The sequence below is a fragment of the Monodon monoceros genome, unplaced genomic scaffold, assembly GCF_005190385.1.
Source record: "Monodon monoceros isolate NGI ecotype Baffin Bay Population unplaced genomic scaffold, NGI_Narwhal_1 Super_Scaffold_21, whole genome shotgun sequence".
Classification (NCBI taxonomy): domain Eukaryota; kingdom Metazoa; phylum Chordata; class Mammalia; order Artiodactyla; family Monodontidae; genus Monodon; species Monodon monoceros.
The window spans coordinates 14,297,545-14,316,946 of record NW_021703778.1 but is presented as its reverse complement, the minus strand read 5'-3'; the positions used below and the strand labels follow the sequence as shown (position 1 = coordinate 14,316,946).

Here is a 19,402-nt window from a genome sequence, read left to right as displayed (position 1 = left end):
CCACCAACAGTGCAGGAGGTTTCCCTTTTCTCCACACCCTCTCCAGCTTTTATTGTTTGTAGATTTTTTGATGATGGCCATTCTGACCGAGGTGAGGTGATACCTCTTTGTGGTTTTGATTTGCATTTCTCTAATGATTAGTGATGTTGAGCATCTTTTCATGTGTTTGTTGGCAATCTGTATGTCTTCTTTGGAAAAATGTCTATTTAGGTCTTCTGCCCATTTCTGGATTGGGCTGTTTGTTTTTTCTGATATTGAGCTGCATGAGCTGCTTGTATATTTTGGAGATTAATCCTTCGTCGGCTGCTTCGTTTGCAAATATTTTCTCCCATTTGAAGGTTGTCTTTTCGTCGTTTATGGTTTCCTTTGCTATGCAAAAGCTTTTAAGTCTCATTAGGTCCCATTTGTTTATTTTTTATTTTATTTCCATTACTCTAGGAGGTGGGTCAAAAAAGATCTTGCTGTGATTTATGTCAAAGAGTGTTCTGCCTATGTTTTCCTCTAAGAGAAAACTTTTTATTAATGTTAAGAAAGTACATATATCATTCTTGAAAAGAACATTATGTCTCTGGTTTCCCCTGCTGGATACTTCTTTCTAATACACATTGAACTGATTACCAATATGGCATTTTGGGAAAGTTTACCACTCTAATTTCATCACAAGTCTATACAGACCACATTATTTATAAAACTTAAAATGGCAGTTTAAAATTTGTTTGACTTACTTTAGGAGTACTGGACTTCATGTCTCTGATAAGATTCATGAAAACTATTAATGTTACTGGGGTTTTCATTTCAAGCCCATCTTTAGGGGAAAGTAACAGGATAGAATATCTCCAGTTCCTCTAATTACATTAGAAAAAATTTGGCAGGGGTACATCCCTGAAGATACAAAAAAATTTAGATTGGCTCTTTTAAATCATTTTTTGACTGCAGTATCAACAAGATAGGTAGTTAACTGGGTTCAGGAACCTTCTGAATATGCCCTTCTAACCTAAATGCTTCTTAATATAAATTTCATATTGATTTGGCCTTTTTAGAAATCTCATCTAGTTTCATTGTTTTGAATTAACTATGATATCACCCTAAGCTTTTTTTTTTAGTATCTTTATTGGAGTATAATTGCTTTACAATGTTGTGTTAGTTTCTGCTGTACAACAAAGTGAATCATCTATATGTATCACCCTAAACTCTTAAATCACCCTTTAAAACTGAAGGAGGACCAAACAGAACTAATATTTTATGGACTGGCTCTTCTACAGAGCCCTTTACATATCATATCTCATTTATCACTTGCAAGAGCCCTGTGAGATGGGTATCATTGCCCCAACTGTACAGATGAAAAAAAAAAACAAAAACAAAAACAGATTTGGAGACATTTGTAACGTGTCCAAGGTCATCCAGGCAACATGTGGCAAAGGAAGCATTTTAACCCTGGCCCGACTCCCAACTCCTTTTCTATCATATGCGACAGTGGAGGATATTATGAGAAATAATTTTTTCCTGTTCCATGATCATTGAATTTGGGATGAAGGAAGAGACTACTGCCCCCAGAATACTCTTCCCCTTGGAACGCTCAGTTATTCAGAGGTGGAAATTCAGTTGGCCAGTCAGAAAGAATCCTCTCCCCCACCCTGCTTATTCACATCTCCAAAGGCATAAGGGACAGTAAGGTTCTGAAAGAAAAATGATTCCATTTGGCCCATTGATGATTGACTCCATTTGGCCCATTGAAAAGTTTGACCAAAAAGGAGGTAGAAATTAAAAGCTATTAACTGTAATCATCCCAGTTTCTTGGTTCTCTAACAGATACCAGAAAGCTGACTCGATTTTGGTGGAAACATAAAAAGGTAAGCAAAGATGCTGACATGCACTGTTTCTAGGTAAATCAGATGCACATGTGACAACGTATTTTATTTTAAATTAAATTAAGTCATTAATAGGCACAGTGCAAAGTGACATTCCGCATCATGAAAAGGTAACCCTATTAGTTAAATTCTCTGCAAATGAATTTCATTTTACTGAAGTCTTCTGGGAGACACGGTTTTGTCTTTCACGGAGATGCTGCAGCCTCACCTACTGAGCCAAGAGACGTACTTGCTTTCCTGTGGTTTTCAAGACCCACGTTTAAATTTCATATCTTCGGGAAAACAGATGTATTATTCTAAGTGACTTGACTCTAGGGGAATATCAACTACTTCACAGGTAGAATACAAATATCATTCTCCCCTTAAATCTGAGTAAATAGTCTTAAACACTTTCTAAATCCTATTATATGTACAAACTTTGCATGTAAAGGTTGAGCCAAGCAGGCACAGGACTGTAAGTAAATACATCCTTCTCCCATAAGTACACAGTATTGAATGGAGGAGAAAAGGGCTTTATACTCTATTCGTTCAATCCCTCAATCAAAGACTTTTTAAAAGAAAAGGCAGAGTTAAAATAATAACCTCAGGTCTATGATAAGGAACTTCCGTATTTGAATTTCATTGAATTTTAGAGTTAGAAAGGGTCTCCCCAGGAGCTGTGTAATGCCAGCCATCTCCCCAGACCACCTTCGAAGCCACGCCATCTATGGGAGTTCAAAGTTTCTTCCGCTCCAAACAGTGGAAGCTCAGGGTCCAGTTTTTCTTTCTTGCAGATGCACTGGATCCATTGATCTGAATTCTAATGATAACCTATTTTGCCCTACATTTTAAAATTTTCATTTAAAATCTTGACCAATAACCAGCGACCTTCAAGAGGGAGGCAGCAGGGTGTAACGGAAAGAGTGGACTAGAGAGTTTGATTCTTTAGTCTCATTTTCTTCATCTGCAAAATGGGAATCAGTACACGGATTTTGCAAGAACTGGAAATGATCAAAGTCTCGGCACAGTCTCTTGTGCGCGGCAGTGCTCGCTAAGTGGTAGTTACTATGATAGTCAAGTTCTCATAAAGCCTCCTGGTGAAATGGCCTTGCTGGTAATTACAGCCATGTAGCTTCTTCATCTCTTATCAATCTTAACCCATTTTAGAAAAGCACTTTTGGTATCGGCATGTGTTTATACATTTGGATTAAAATGTAAAAGCTCACTCAGCTTTTACTCAAGCATTGACCTATTGCAATTTAATATCAGATAACTGTTGCCATCCTACAAAGAGACACTGCACAGCTGGGGCTCTGGAGGCCCTGAGGCAGCAAAGCACCATTCAGTAAGAGAACTAAGTGGTGGGGCAGAGCCTGTGTGAGATGACAGAGATGTTTCAGGTACTTTTCAAAGAAAGGGAGCTTTTTAACCCAACAAAGGCAAACACTTTATCTTAACTGATTCTAACCCATAAAGAACCTGACAAACAGTTCCTACATTCCTTCTAGAAAGCAAAGAATTCATGATAAGGAGACAAGTAATCTTCCACTGAAATTTCAGGAAGAAATATTCTTCTAGGCCCCCAAGATAGTAGTGGTAATTGAGCAAACACATGAAGGTTTTGATGTACTTGTTACCTTATAGCCAAAGAATAAATGTGTTTTCTATGGGCTTGTTTCCTCTCTCTTGGCTTCTGCTTCTAAGCCGGCCGTTACACATCTATTGCTTTCCTACTCCTCTTGGGTCTTAAGTGTGACAATCTGCCCCTCACATGAATTCCAAAAGAAACCCCAGTGGGGTACAATCTCACTAGCATCCCAGTTCTTCTGCAATTCTGCACTGTAAACCATGGGAGTAACGCCATCAAGTCACAGAAGTTCTAGGAATTGCTGTTAAAAACCCAATTTCCCAGGTCTGCAAGTGCCTGACATTTTGAAGGCACTCTACAAGGTTCTAATAACAATTGACAGAATAATTCAGATGTGCTTCTGACTGAACACTGGGACATAAAAATAAAAGAAACTTTGAAGTTCTTTTTGAACAGGAATGTTGTAACATTTAAACTTCAACAACATACCCATCAGCCCTGATGTCAGTTAACTACAATTTTCCAGAAAATCATGAGGAATGGCTTGCTTACGTGACTCTGGTGCTTATTCACCTCCATGGCATGTTTGATCTCAGGCGGTTCCTTCATGTGGGCATAATCTGAGAATCCTTTGGCAGCATCGTGCTTCTGCTTGTAAGCAATCTTAAGAAAAACACAAATAATTGTTACTTTCATTTACAGGTGTATGAAATTTCTTACCTTTTAAATTTCAGTGTTCCGTTAGGATTTCATATAGTTGAATACCACCATTAACGGTCAAATTTGCCTAAGCTTCTATAACAAAATAATATACATAATACTTCAATCTTTGTGCTTCCGTTTAGACTCATTCTAACTCTTTGCCATTTATTTCAAACGTCTTTGTCCACACACTGAAATCCCCACTCGCATTCATCTAGCTTCAATCTCAGCTACGGTTTTGGGAAATCTTCCACATCCAATAGGTTTTAGGGTCATAAATGTTCAAGGTTTGAAGCTTGGGAAAGCAAATGACAAAACTGGGGAAGTGACTGGATATTTAAAAGTGACTTGTTCATTTTTTAATTGATTGTTATGATTTTATGGAGGCACAGCTATAATAGAATAGAAACCTTATAAAAGCCCTACACTTTGGGAGAAAATATAACAAAATTCTCACATATGTCAAGCCTTGTTCTCTGTTAGGGAAATAAGTATCATAGCAATGCCACCCATCACCACCATATTAAATCTGTCCCACACAGGGTTGGAGAGAAGACATGAGAATAATCAGAAGTACTTCAGAAGTAGAACTAACCAACCTCAACAGAGTTAGAAATTGAAGAAGATCCATAAGACAGCAAATTATCCCCTTACTCTCAGTCTAATGCCATATTATCCTATTTATTCCCTTCACAAGTCTAAATTACTCAGTTTAATTTTTGTAAAATTACTTATTTTCTGTCTTCTCGTACTAGAATATAACTGTCTAGTTCAACACCTGCTCAGAACCCAGAATAGTGCCTGACATAAACTGCAATAAATATTTGCTCACTGAGTGAAGAAATAGGACCCCAGAAAATATCTGAAGAGATTATGGTCGAAAACTTCCCTAACATGGGAAAGGAAATAGCCACCCAAGTCCAGGAAGCGCAGCAAGTCCCATACAGGATAAACCCAAGGAGAAACACGCCGAGACACATAGTAATCAAATTGGAAAAAATTAAAGACAAAGAAAAATTATTGAAAGGGAAAAATGACAAATAACATACAAGGGAACTCCCATCAGGTTAACAGCTGATTTCTCAGCAGAAACTCTACAAGCCAGAAGGGAGTGGCATGATATACTTAGAGTGATGAAGGGGAAGAAACTACAACCAAGATTACTCTACCCGGCAAGGATCTCATTCAGATTCGATGGATAAATCAAAAGCTTTACAGACAAGCAAAAGCTAAGACAATTCAGCACCACCAAACCAGCTCTACAACGAATGCTAAAGGAACTTCTCTAAGTGGGAAACACAAGGGAAGAACAGGACCTACAAAAACAAACCCAAAACAATTAAGAAAATGGTCATAGGAACATATATATCCATAATTACCTTAAACGTGAATGGACTAAATGCTCCAACCAAAAGACACAAGTTTGTTGAATGGATACAAAAACAAGACCCATATATATGCTGTCTACGAGAGACCCACTTCAGACCTAGGGACACATACAGACTGAAAGTGAGGCGATGGAAAAAGATATTCCATGCAAATGGAAATCAAAAGAAAGCTGGAGTAGCTATACTCATATCAGATAAAATGGACTTTAAAATAAAGAATGTTACAAGAGACAAGGAAGGACACAACATAATGATCAAGGGATCAAACCAAGAATAAGATATAACAATTATAAATATATATGCACCAAACATAGGATCACCTCAATACATAAGGCAACTGCTAACAGCTATAAAAGAGGAAATCAACAGTAATACAATAAGAGTGGGGGACTTTAACACCTCACTTACACCAATGGACAGATCATCCAAAATGAAAATAAATAAGGAAACACAAGCTTTAAATGACACAATAGACCAGATAGATTTAACTGATATTTATAGGACATTCCATCCAAAAACTGCAGATTACACTTTCTTCTCAAGTGGGCATGGAACATTCTCCAGGATAGATCACATCTTGGGTCACAAATTAAGCCTCAGTAAATTTAAGAAAATTGAAATCATATCAAGCATCTTTTCTGACCACAATGCTATGAGATTAGAAATGAATTACAGGGAAAAAAACAGAAAAAACACAAACACATGGAGGCTAAACAATACATTACTAAATAACCAAGAGATCACTGAAGAAATCAAAGAGGAAATCAAAAAATACCTAGAGACAAATGACAACGAAAACACGATGATCCAAAACCTATGGGATGCAGCAAAAGCAGTTCTAAGAGGGAAGTTTATAGCTATACAAGCCTACCTCAAGAAACAAGAAAAATCTCAAATAAACAATCTAACCTTATACCTAAAGGAACGAGAGAAAGAAGAACAAACAAAACCCAAAGTTACCAGGAGGAAAGAAATCATAAAGATCAGAGCAGAAATAAATGAAATAGAAACAAAGAAAACAATAGCAAAGATTAATAAAACTAAAAGCTGGTTCTTTGAGAAGATAACCAAAATTGATAAACCATTAGCCAGACTCATCAAGAAAAAGAGGGAGAGGACTCAAATCAATAAAATTAGAAATGAAAAAGGAGAAGTTACAACAGACACCGCAGAAATACAAAGCATCCTAAGAGACTACTACAAGCAACTCTATGGCAATAAAATGGACAACCTGGAAGAAATGGACAAATTCTTAGAAAGGTACAACCTTCCAAGACTGATCCAGGAAGAAACAGAAAATATGAACAGACCAATCATAAGTAATGAAATTGAAACTGTGATTAAAAATCTTCCAACAAACAAAAGTCCAGGACCAGATGGCTTTACAGGTGAATTCTATCAAACATTTAGAAAAGAGCTAATACCCATCCTTCTCAAACTCTTCCAAAAAACTGCAGAGGAAGGAATACTCCCAAACTCATTCTATGAGGCCACCATCACCCTGATACCAAAACCAGACAAAGATACTACAAAAAAAGAAAATTATAGACTAATATCACTGATGAATATAGATGCAAAAATCCTCAACAAAATACTGGCAAACAGAATCCAACAACACATTAAAAGGATCATACACATGATCACGTGGGACTTACCCCAGGGATGCAAGGATTCTTCAATATACGCAAATCAATCAATGTCATACACCATACTGACAAATTGAAGAATAAAAACCATACGATCATCTCAATAGATCCAGAAAAAGCTTTTGACAAAATTCAACACCAATTTATGATAAAAACTCTCCAGAAAGTGGGCATAGAGGGAACCTACCTCAACATAATAAAGGCCACATACGACAAACCCACAGCAAACATCATTCTCAATGGTGAAAAACTGAAAGCATTTCCTCTAAGATCAGGAACAAGACAAGGATGTCCACTCTCACCACTATTATTCAACATAGTTTTGGAAGTCCTAGCCAGGGCAATCAGAGAAGAAAAAGAAATGAAAAGAATCCAAACTGGAAAAGACGAAGTAAAACTGTCACTGTTTGCAGATGACATGATACTATACATAGAGAATCCTAAAAATGCCACCAGAAAACTACTAGAGCTAATCAATGAATTTGGTAAAGTTGCAGGATACAAAATTAATTCACAGAAATCTCTTGCATTCCTATACACTAATGATGAAAAATCTGAAAGAGAAATTAAGGAAACACTCCCATTTACCATTGCAACAAAAAGAATAAAACACCTAGGAATAAACCTACCTAGGGAGACAAAAGACCTGTATGCAGAAAACTGTAAGACACTGATGAAAGAAATTAAAGATGATACCAACAGATGGAGAGATATACCATGTTCTTGGATTGGAAGAATCAATACTGTGAAAATGACTATACTACCCAAAGCAATCTACAGATTCAATGCAATCCCTATCAAATTACCAATGGCATTTTTTACAGAACTAGAACAAATCATCTTAAAATTTGTATGGAGACACAAAAGACCCCGAATAGCCAAAGCAGTCTTGAGGGAAAAAAAAACGGAGCTGGAGGAATCAGACTCCCTGACTTCAGACTACACTACAAAGCTACAGTAATCAAGACAATATGGTACTGGCATAAAGACAGAAACATAGATCTATGGAACAAGATAGAAAGCCCAGAGATAAACCCACGCACCTATGGTCAACTAATCTATGACAAAGGAGGCGAGGATATACAATGGAGAAAAGACAGTCTCTTCAATAAGTGGTGCTGGGAAAACTGGACAGCTACATGTAAAAGAATGAAATTAGGACACTCCCTAACACCAAACACAAAAATAAATTCGAAATGGATTAGAGACCTAAATGTAAGACTGGACACTATAAAACTCTTAGAGGAAAACAGAGGAAGAACACTCTTTGACATAAATCACAGCAAGATCTTTTTTGATCCACCTCCTAGAGTCATGGAAATAAAAACAAAAATAAACAAATGGGACCTAATGAAACTTAAAAGCTTTTGCACAGCAAAGGAAACCACAGACAAGATGAAAAGACAACCCTCAGAATGGGAGAAAACATTTGCAAACAAATCAACGGACAAAGGATTAATCTCCAAAATATATAAACAGCTCATGCAGCTCAATATTAAAGAAACAAACAACCCAATCCAAAAATGGGCAGAAGACCTAAATAGACATTTTTCCAAAGAAGACATACAGATGGCCAAGAATCACATGAAAAGCTGCTCAACATCACTAATTATTAGAGAAATGCAAATCAAAACCTCAATGAGGTACCACCTCACACCAGTTAGAATAGGCATCATCAGAAAATCTACAAACAACAAATGCTGGAGAGGGTGTGGAGAAAAGGGAACCCTCTTGCACTGTTGGTGGGAATGTAAATTGATACAGCCACTATGGAGAACAGTATGGAGGTTCCTTAAAAAACTAAAAATAGAATTACCATATGACCCAGCAGTCCCACTACTGGGCATATACCCAGAGAAAACCGTAATTCAAAAAGACACATGCACCCCAATGTTCATTGCAGCACTATTTACAATAGCCAGGTCATGGAAGCAACTAAATGCCCATCAACAGATGAATGGATGAAGAAGAAGTGGTACATATATACAATAGAATATTACTCAGCCATAAAAAGGAACGATATTGGGTCATTTGTTGAGACGTGGATGGATCTAGAGACTGTCATACAGAGTGAAGTAAGTCAGAAAGAGAAAAACAAATATCGTATATTAACGCATGTATGTGGAACCTAGAAAAATAGTACAGATAAACCTCTTTGCAGGGTAGAAGTTGAGGCACAGATGTAGAGAACAAACGTATGGACACCAAGGGGGGAAAGCCGCGGGGGGGCAGGGGGGAAGGTGGTGTGACGAATTGGGCGATTGGGATTGACATGTATACACTGATGTGTATAAAATCGATGACTAATAAGAACATACTGTATAAAAAAGTAAATAAAAAAAACAAGAATAACTAAACAGATGAGAATAAAACAATAAATTAATGAATTATTTCAAAATTAATTTAAAATATATATATTAAAAGTTTAATAATAAGATATTAAATGGAATTGGAATTACTTGGCACAGAATAAAGGTAACTTAAAAAAGAAAAACTAGAACAGTGGTCACCAAGAACAAAACAAGATCTAATTTTTATTGAAAGAATACAGTTGCACTTAAGGGAAAACTTTTTACCAACATGAGCTCCTTGAGAGCTGTGTCCGTATCTTACATATCTTTTAATATCCTGTGCCAGTCGTACTGAATGACACAGAGCAGAAATGCAATAAATGTTTAGTGAATGAATGAATAAATGAGTTTATTAAACGTTCTCACGAGCTTAAACTCCTCGTAGGCTTTAATAAGTTGAATTAACCACCTACTTAACTTAGATAATATACTTGTCTAAAGGATTAAAGTGATAATTACAAAAATAATTTTTTTAAGTAAAAGCATCCAATCCTACCAAAAAAAAGGGAACGTCATCTAGCACAAATATCAATGCTCAAATCCCTTCTCTGGCTTCCCCCACCGAGCTTTTCTTGAAAACATCCAGTGAAAGAGAACTCAACCTGGGTATCACAGTCTCTAAATTTTGAAGATGCTGACACAAAGTTCCTCCTTTAATAAAACTCAAGTCTATCTCCCAGGAGCTGCATCCATTTGGCCATAAGGGAAGAATCTGGTTCACAGGACAGAACTCCAAACGTGGGAACACAGCTGTCAGTGGCTTCCCTTCCCCGGACCTGTCTGCATAGATTAAGGTACTGAACTCCTGTACACTCTAAATGCTCTCTGAAGTGCAATTCCAACTTTTCCACCTCTTTCTTAAGGTGTCCACAATATCCCAGATATGGCCTGACCTATCCTAATTAGAATTGTTCAGTTTAATCTAGGTTATCATCTCAAATGTGCTATATGCTATTAACACATCCATGGATCACACCATTTTCCTTTTGATTACTGTGTTGAGATTTCTGTCAGCTAATGCCCCTAAGTCTTGTTCACTCCTGCTCAGCCCTGTTCCCACATCTGGTTGATTATTAGGCCTCGCATACAGCACCTCACATTATTCCAGGGATAATTCATCTTGCTAGAGTCTGTCCGTTGATTTAATCCATCAGGATATCTAATTCTGATGAACATATCGTTTACATTTTCACCAATTAATTATGTTAAACAGGATACCCATTAAGAAGCTCCATTCAGACTGAGAAAGTCCATTATCTCAGTTTCATTACATTATATATTATAACTCGTGGGAAGGAAGGAGGAGTTTAGTGAGTGGCCAAGTCTCTTAAGCCAAGAAGCAACTTCTATGAGATCTGTTATAAGGAAAAAAAAAACTAGCATATGCCTGTCTCCTTTTTGCTGGATGCCTGGTTGATTTTGCGTTTTTGACTATGGTACTTGTGAACTTATAACCAATGCAGCTGATCATTTCGTGGGTTATCATAGAAGTGGTGAGTCATCAAGCACAATTTTAAAAAGCACTCTTTCTTAAAAAGGCTATGTAATTTTCTACTTGCAGCATTAAAATAGTCATTTCATTTATAGCTGCTGCTAAGCACCACTTTAGAATTAAGATTACATCAAATTGGAGGCAGCTGAACTTTATCATATTAATTTTCATCCTTAAAATAGCTAATGGAAAATTATGTCACACTAATAAATTTTCTGATAGATTTGATTTCTTAGGATTTGTCATTCATGTGTGGCATTTCCCTAGATTAATACTGTTTTCTTCCAGCCTTGTGAATTAAGGTTGCTATGGCACTAGGTGCTTGCAGTAGTCTTATGGAAGATAAGTCTTATGGAAGATAAGATAAGTCTTATGGAAGATACTTGCAGTAGTCTTATATAAATTATACGTAAATATGTTTACGCAAATAATATACACATTTATGTTATATATTTCATCTTATATGTTTATATCTCATATATACATATATTTCTGATTTACAGTATATTTCATAACTACTATATAGGTAAATGTACTTTTAATCCCATAACACAGGCAACCCTGAAGCTCCTGAAACAGGACCTTGTGGCCACTGTAGATAAAAACATAAGCTCTCATAAATCTCCTCAGTTCGGATGCCTGAGTAGCCTATATCACCTCTGTGATAAGGGATTATTTAGTCTCTGATTGAGACAGCTCTGGTGAGAAGGGTCACAGCACTTCATGGCACAGCCCATCCATTTCCAGAAGATTTCTTTGTGATCTTTGCCTGTAAAATTTTTAATGAGAGTTATCTAACAAAATGGCTTCCTAAAATCTCCACATCTGTCTCTCTCTCTTTTTTGTAAGGCGTTTCTTCCTATCAGCCATTTTCTACAAGGAGTATTAACCTAGCTAACTTCACCTCGTCACTCTAGTTTGGATGTAAGCATCTGAGAATGTTTGCAAATTGATTTTAAGATAATATTTTGTTCCAATGTCAAAAGTTTAGGATACTTTTCAATAGAAGTTGGAACACAGTTAAATTTTAGTATTTGCCTAATACTAATACTCTAATTCAGGTTGGCACAAATCTGATACTATTTGGACACAGTAAAAGGTTAGTTCTACAATTATCACAGACACTATCAAATAGTTCTACTTTCTTGCCTGCCTTATTAGGCAATTGAGAATTGAAATTTTAACAATAATAAAATAGATTTATGTAAATCTTAAGAAATGTTATTACAATTACATAAATCTTTGAAATAGATACCTTCTTTGGAACCCAGGTTTTTCCTTTCTAACAAGTTCAGTGACTATAACACTGGGCAGTGATGTCCCTTGAGAGCACACATAAGGGTACATATTCTAATGTAAGTGATAACCTATTCTGGAAAAAAAGAGATAGATTCCAAAATGTACAGTATGGATTATTTTGTATGTTAAGTTCTACGTGCACATATTTGTGTACTATAGATGCGTTTATGCCATAAAAATTTGAGAAAAGTCGTGCCCTTCCAAAGCAATTAGGATGTAAATATCTGAAAATCTTACCTTCCCAAGTATAAAAATAAGAAAAGATTGTTTCTTTTCTTTATCGTGTAATTGTTGCTTATTATTATTATTATTGCATAAATGTCAAATATCAAGTGTTGTAATTTCTTGCTTTATAAAGTAGTCCGTGTGATCAGCAAGTGGCTGGGTTACCAGGTGTTGGCAGGAAAAAAAGGGGGCATATTAGTCATGGTCAGCCATGCAGAACCCTGGCATATATTTTTAGCTTCATGTGAAGAGCTGAGATTAGGTTACTGCCAAGCTGGGTACATAGTGGACATTTAAGTTTGTGATAATGAAGTACTTAAAGATATTCTGCAAAGGATAACAATACTTGGTATTGTTCAAGAGTAATCTATTTTCAGACTATTTTAAAATTATCTAGGTATCCTCTGCTTAAAAGTAAAAAGATTCTGAAAAAAGAAGTAACTTGTTTAATAAGAAAAAGAGGGATAGAAATAGTAAAAAGCGGTGGTAAGGGGTATAGTTAAGAACCCAGACTCTGGAGCCAATCTATCCATGTTCATGTGCTGGCTCTGCCATGTATTAGCTGTGCAACCTTGGGCAAGTTACCTAACCTCTCTGTGCTTCAGTTTCTACATCTCCAAAATGAGGATATCTCATGCAGTTGTGAGGATTAAATGATATAAATATACGTGAAATGCATAGAACACTACCTGACACATAGTAAGCATTTCTTTGTATTTATAATTATTAACCAAAAATGTAGCATGAAAAACATAAACTATGGAAAAGGAAACATCCCCTTAGAAAGGAAATCAATAAATTGAACAAAAATCCATTTTACAAGTGTTTACTGAATCCTCCCTGTGTTCCAGGGACTGTTCTAAGCACAGAGGTGGAGCACGGAACAAGACAGATAAGGTCCCTGCTCTCTTAGGGATTAATAAAGTAACCAAAAAAAAAAAACAAAAAATCAGCTCGTGCTATGAAGAAAACAAAGCAATAATAGGAGTGAGAAAGAGGCGAAATATTCTGCTTTGAAATTCTGTTTTAAGAAACACAATAGCTTAAATGCATTAAGGATTCCTTCTGTGTTGATGTACTATAAAAAGAAAATTATGTGGATTCAAAATAGGTTTACATGATGACAGTTCTTAAGTTCATCTGCAACTTGCAATCACTAAAATGGCCATTTCCGCCTGGTGGAGGCTCTTTGTTGGTAGCCTGAGATATGCTACCAAGTGAAAAACACCAACCACGGTAAAGAAATTCAGGAACCACTTGTCTAATCGATGGAGCACAGATCTGTGGATCCTGAATTTAACCATTAATTCTTTAGGCAACTTTTAATAAGCTACTGGGATGTTCTCCCCTTAAAGATCATAGTTAAATTAAAGACTAGTTTAATATTTGCTATAAGATTGTAATCTAAGTAAACTGTCTAAATAAGATTCGAATTTGCTCTATTAGTAGTGGTGAATGGAACTAGGAAAAACAGCGTCATGTAACTGACATACTGGCAGGTCCTTGTCATTATCTGATTCCACCGGCGACAGCTGACAGCACATGGGTCAGTCGCTTCCAACTTTTCAATCCGTATTTAATATCTAAGACAAACAACTTTTTAAAATGCTAAACAATTTGTACTAGGTATATGTTTGGTCTACACAATTATATAATAATTCAGGAGAACCACACCTCACTCTGTAGCTGTGTAACTTCTCTTGCAAAGACACTGTCAATTGTGGCTGGCATCTGCTTATAAAGAGAATTGGAAAGGTCCGCCTTAATGGTGCCTTTGTATTTTGCCTGGGCGGGGAGAAAGAAAAGGGAAAAAATATTTCTTAGCTTTTTTTATTGTGAATATTGAAAAAGAATAAAAAAGTACTTTCTTCAGAAACAGAATCAGTTAAAAAATATAAAGTCCATTTTAATCGTAGATACTGAACCTGATGAACATATGTGAAGAAAGAAAAGGAAATCCAGTTTATCATGGTAAAACCTTTAAATGAAACATGCAAGAAAATAACGACTGGGAGAGGTAGGTTGAGCGATGGGGGAAATGGGTGAAAGGAGTTAAGAGATACAAAGTTCCAGTCATAAAATAAATACATGGGGACATAAGGTCCAGCATGGTGACTATAGTTAATAACACTGTACTTGCACATTTGAAAGTTGCTAGGAGAGTAGATCTTAAAAGTTCTCATCACAAGGGAAAAAAAAGAAATAAGATGTGTGACTCTATGTGGTGACAGGTGGTAACCAGACAATCGTGGTTATCCTTTCAGAAGGCATACAAGTATCGAATCATGTACACTGTGCACCTGAAACTAATAAAATGTTAAATGTCAATTATACCTCAAATTAAAAACCTTAAATCAATTTGGTAAAAAGTAATAATGACTATTTTTCTGTTTAAACCCATGCACATTTCTCAAAGTAAATCTATTTGTGTGTATTGACAATTTCATGTTTGATCAGCAAAGAAACATGAGAACAATGAGACATTTAAATTGTTCCAGAAAACACAAGTCATTAGAATTTACAGTCTAGAACCTGAATGCAAAGGACAACATTCCTTTATTCAAGTCCTCTTAACTCCTTCCACCACAATGGCGGGGTGCAGGGGGTGCTTTTTTGCTGTTTGTGCACCTTCCCACATGCAATCTGCACTGTCTCTAAGTGATCTCAATCGTTACTCATAAAGAGAGACACTCATTCACTATTTACTCTTGGGAACATTAAGTTCAAAGGAACATAACAGATTGCCCTCTTCCTTTTCTCTGTGCAGGGGAACTAATAGCTGACACAAATAAACAAAACCGTGGTTTTCCCCACTCTGTCCACAGGTCCCTGCTGTTACTCCCACTTGGAGCTAGATTTGAGTGCTGATTTATTGAGCATATAGCCTGCGTAAGCCTTGCGTTCCCATAACTCTTTGGATTTGGGTACTTAAAGTTTACCAATTTTCTTCAAAATGTTTTCACGTTGACAGAAATCGTCCCGAGAATATCATATTGATCTTTTTCCAACATAACTTACGAAACACTAGAGGTCAGTCATTTACAACACTATCTAATCATCTTCCTTTCAAGTTTATCTCTTTGAAATGATATATTCACAGAAACCAGCAGTGCCTCATCACAGAAATTACTGTTGACATTGTGCTTTATAAGACAACGTAAGCTGCAGTTCTAAATGCTCTCAGGAAAAGACTATGATGTTTCAGCTGGAAAATGAATGTAGTGTATTTCTCACTCTATGGTTTCATAACAGGTATCTCTGTTGAACTGATCCTACTCAAAAATAGTTCAAACTGATTTAAAGTTACTTACCAAAGATACCACATTTTATGGAATCTGCTGGTTTCACTTATTTTCAAAATTATATTGAATCATTTATATCTAATAAGTCTGTTAAGAAATGAAATAATGGAACTTGCCAATACTTTCTATTGAATAAAAATATCCCTTTTTAAGAGTAATTTTATATAAATAAGAAAGGGTTAGAGTCAAAATAGACATACAATAAAATACATCAACCATAAATAATAAAACTTACCAGTTTACATGAGTTAACTGACATAGTGCACAGAATTATGTAATATACAGATATTACCAACATTCAGTGGTGTTATCAAAAATATTATTGTCTAACTTTCATGCACAGACTTTTACTTACATAAATAGAAAAAGAAAATGAAAGCCATTTTGCACGTTTTGATACCTTACCTCAGAAATAAAAGCGCCAATACGTTTTACATGTTTTAGCATAGGCGTGTCAGTCACAAATGTACACTTGTCTTTAGACTTTTTATACTCTTCTTTATAATGGATCTAAAAGAATATTTTACATAAGAAGAGAAAGAAAAACAATTTTAATGCTCCTTTTTTGAACAGAAGAATTAACTTAAGAAAAGCTGTTTTCTGAAGTAAATACTCCAATGTGGAAGGATGCTCAAAACAAGCCAAATCAAATAAACTGATATCCAGCCCAGAAGAGCAAAGGTGATGAGGCAAAGGCGGGAAAAGGCTGCTCTTTACATAAGCCAGGGTCTAGTTATCATCAAGGATCATTTGTGTTGGCTAATGAGAACCTACTGTATAGCACAGGGAACTCTACTCAATGCTGTGGTGACCTAAATGGGAAGGAAATCCAAGAAAGAGGGGATATATGTATATGTACAACTGAGTCACTTTGCTGTACAGCAGAAACTAACACAACATTGTAAAGCAGCTATACTCCAATAAAAATTAATAAAAAAATAAAGTTAAAAAGTAACAACCAGGGGCTTCCCTGGTGGCGCAGTGGTTGGGAGTCCGCCTGCCGATGCAGGGGACGCGGGTTCGTGCCCCGGTCCGGGAAGATCCCACATGCCGCGGAGCGGCTGGGCCCGTGAGCCATGGCCGCTGAGCCTGCGGGTCCGGAGTCTGTGCTCCGCAGAAGGAGAGGCCACAGCAGTGAGAGGCCCGCGTACCGCAAAAAACAAACAAAAAACAAAAACAAACAAACAAACCAAAACAAGGATCATGTGTGTTGGACCCACAGTAACTGTGGGTCCTGTTTGCCCAGCTTGTTCAGCATGATTATTAAACGTTCTCCATTTCACTCATACAACTGTCCTAGTTTATTGTTACTTTTAAGCCACAGACCCTAACAGGTAAGCCTACGGTCAAACAGAAACAAAGCTGCCTACCTCTAGGTTTAAAACAAGGCGTCACCAGGACAGATGTAACCAATTGAGAAGAGGCAGAAATTAAACAAATGGAGAATACTTCTAGCATCATTAGCTAGACATGCTGGCTTAGAGGAAGAGGCCTAAATTGTGGCCACAATGGGCTTCCTGTTACTAATTACTTATGCTCAAATCAAACTTACCCAATTTATGAGCACCCACAGGCCTCCCCACCCCCAAGCATAGAACCCACCCAGAAAGCCTGCCACCTGGTGGAGATCACTGCAGAATGCCCCCTGTGGCAGGCAGAGGAGCAGGACAAAGCCCAGAGAGGTTTAGCTGGGCAACGCTCATCTCTTCTCTCCAACTCGCTAGTGAAAGGAGTCACTCCTTTGCCCCCGGGGAGAGGCCAGAATTAATCTGGGGGAAGATCCCACACGGACACATGAACCAAAAAGAGGGACCTAAGATAATCCCACTGTCACACTAACAGCCATCCAATCTAAAAACTGAGCAGGCAAAACTTACGACTAGTTGAGAGGATGAAGGTAAGTTGCTAAAACTTGTATCACCCTGTAATAAAGTCATGTTTGTCTACCCAAGACTATAAATACTTAGGCCAAAAAAAATGTCTTAGTTCAGATGATAAATTACATGGTCTCCCGGGACTTCCCTGGTGGTCCAGTGGTTAAGAACCTGCCTTCTAATGCAGGGGACGTGGGTTCGATCACTGGTAGGGAAACTAAGATCCCACATGCCTCAGAACAACTAAGCCCACAGGCTGCAACTACTGAGCCCGCAACGAAGAGTCCGTGTGCTGCAGTGAAGGCCCAGCGCAGCCAAAAAAATAAATAAATTAAAATAAATAAAATAAAAATTAAATTAAAAAATAAAATATAAAAATTTTTTTAAAAAATTACATGGTCTCCCTAATTACAGTCTAAAAGTGAAGTTTAATTGTATACACTACCTGGCTCTTAAAGATCATGACTAATACTGATGTTACACTTTAACATGACATAGAGATTTTACCATATTCAAACCTGATTTGAGGGGCATTATTTGACCTGAGGTATAACCAGACACGAACATACTAAGTAACATTCTTTTAAAATGCAGTATCTCATGGCTATGACTCAGATATTAGATGCTGACCACATTAAACATTTGCTTTATTCATGAAATCAATATTAGAACATATTTATCTTATCTGAGCACTAAATTGCTTTTTTTTTCTTCTCAGAGATTAGCCATAATTTTAGGTCTCTGCAAATCACCCTCCTCAGTCACTAGTAATTAAACCGTTAATGGCAGTATGATAAATAGTAGGCTATTTTGATCATAAGGAGAAAAAAAAGGTATCTCCGTTATATAATTAAGTGTGAGAGAACATAAGCTATCATTAGGCTTAAGTCTGGCTCATTATTTTTATCTTTCGCCACCATCTCTTCCCTCTCCCATGCACATGCTTCACCGCAGCGCAGAGGTATGTGCTATGCCTACAGGCCCCCTGATAAGCTCTGACCTGAGCAGAATGGGATAAGGGTGAAGTATTTACTTCCTTTACTATGCAGCCAAATAGTTCAGTCTTAAGTGTGCTCTCCATTCCTTTCTCTGGTCTTTATTTAAAAGATACACACACACACGTATTATATGCTTATTGTCACTCGTATTTCTAATGAATTTTACAATATGAGTGACAACAAGCAAATGATCTTAAATTTTTATATAAAGAATACTACATATTAGTAGCCTTCCTATACCAGGAGAATAGGAAAAAATGGATGAAAGGGTACTGCATCGATGACTGATACTAAATCTTAGGGAAAATAAAAATCACTGAGTAGACAGTCAATTCCTAATACAACCATGGTCCCACCTATTGGATAGATTGCATATCCAATCCCTTTCTTTGCTAACAATAGAACTCAAATGTATTTATGAAAGTAGACATGCCCCTACCCCAGCCCCAGAGGACAAACTGCTCTGAACTAGGTATGGTTTTCTCATTCCCCTTGGCCAGCGATTGGCCGGGGAGGACAAGTGCCTAGCTCTGGCCATGAGACATTCTTGGAAGTCTTCCCAGCATCATTACTGGTGTAGCTGGTATGAAGGGAGAGACTTGCTGACATGGCCCTTTGACCCCTGGCTCTTCCGCCTTTTGTCTTCCCCAACCACAGGGAAACAGCCACAATGATGCCATCATAAGACAA

General features: G+C 37.0%; 1 protein-coding gene across 2 annotated transcripts in view; it reads right to left on the bottom strand.

The window, feature by feature from the left end:
• Nucleotides 1–19,402, bottom strand: part of NEBL (nebulette) — a 339,097-nt gene that overhangs the window by 84,502 nt on the left and 235,193 nt on the right. The window contains exons 3-5 of one of the 2 annotated variants that reach the window (XM_029237019.1): nt 16,246–16,350; nt 14,213–14,323; nt 3,988–4,098 (exon numbers count right to left, since the gene is read on the bottom strand). The exons of the other annotated variant lie outside the window; for it this stretch is intronic. Coding sequence (XP_029092852.1) covers nt 3,988–4,098; nt 14,213–14,323; nt 16,246–16,350 — 327 coding nt within the window. The remainder of the gene's footprint in view (nt 1–3,987; nt 4,099–14,212; nt 14,324–16,245; nt 16,351–19,402) is intronic. 2 annotated transcript variants of the gene reach the window in all.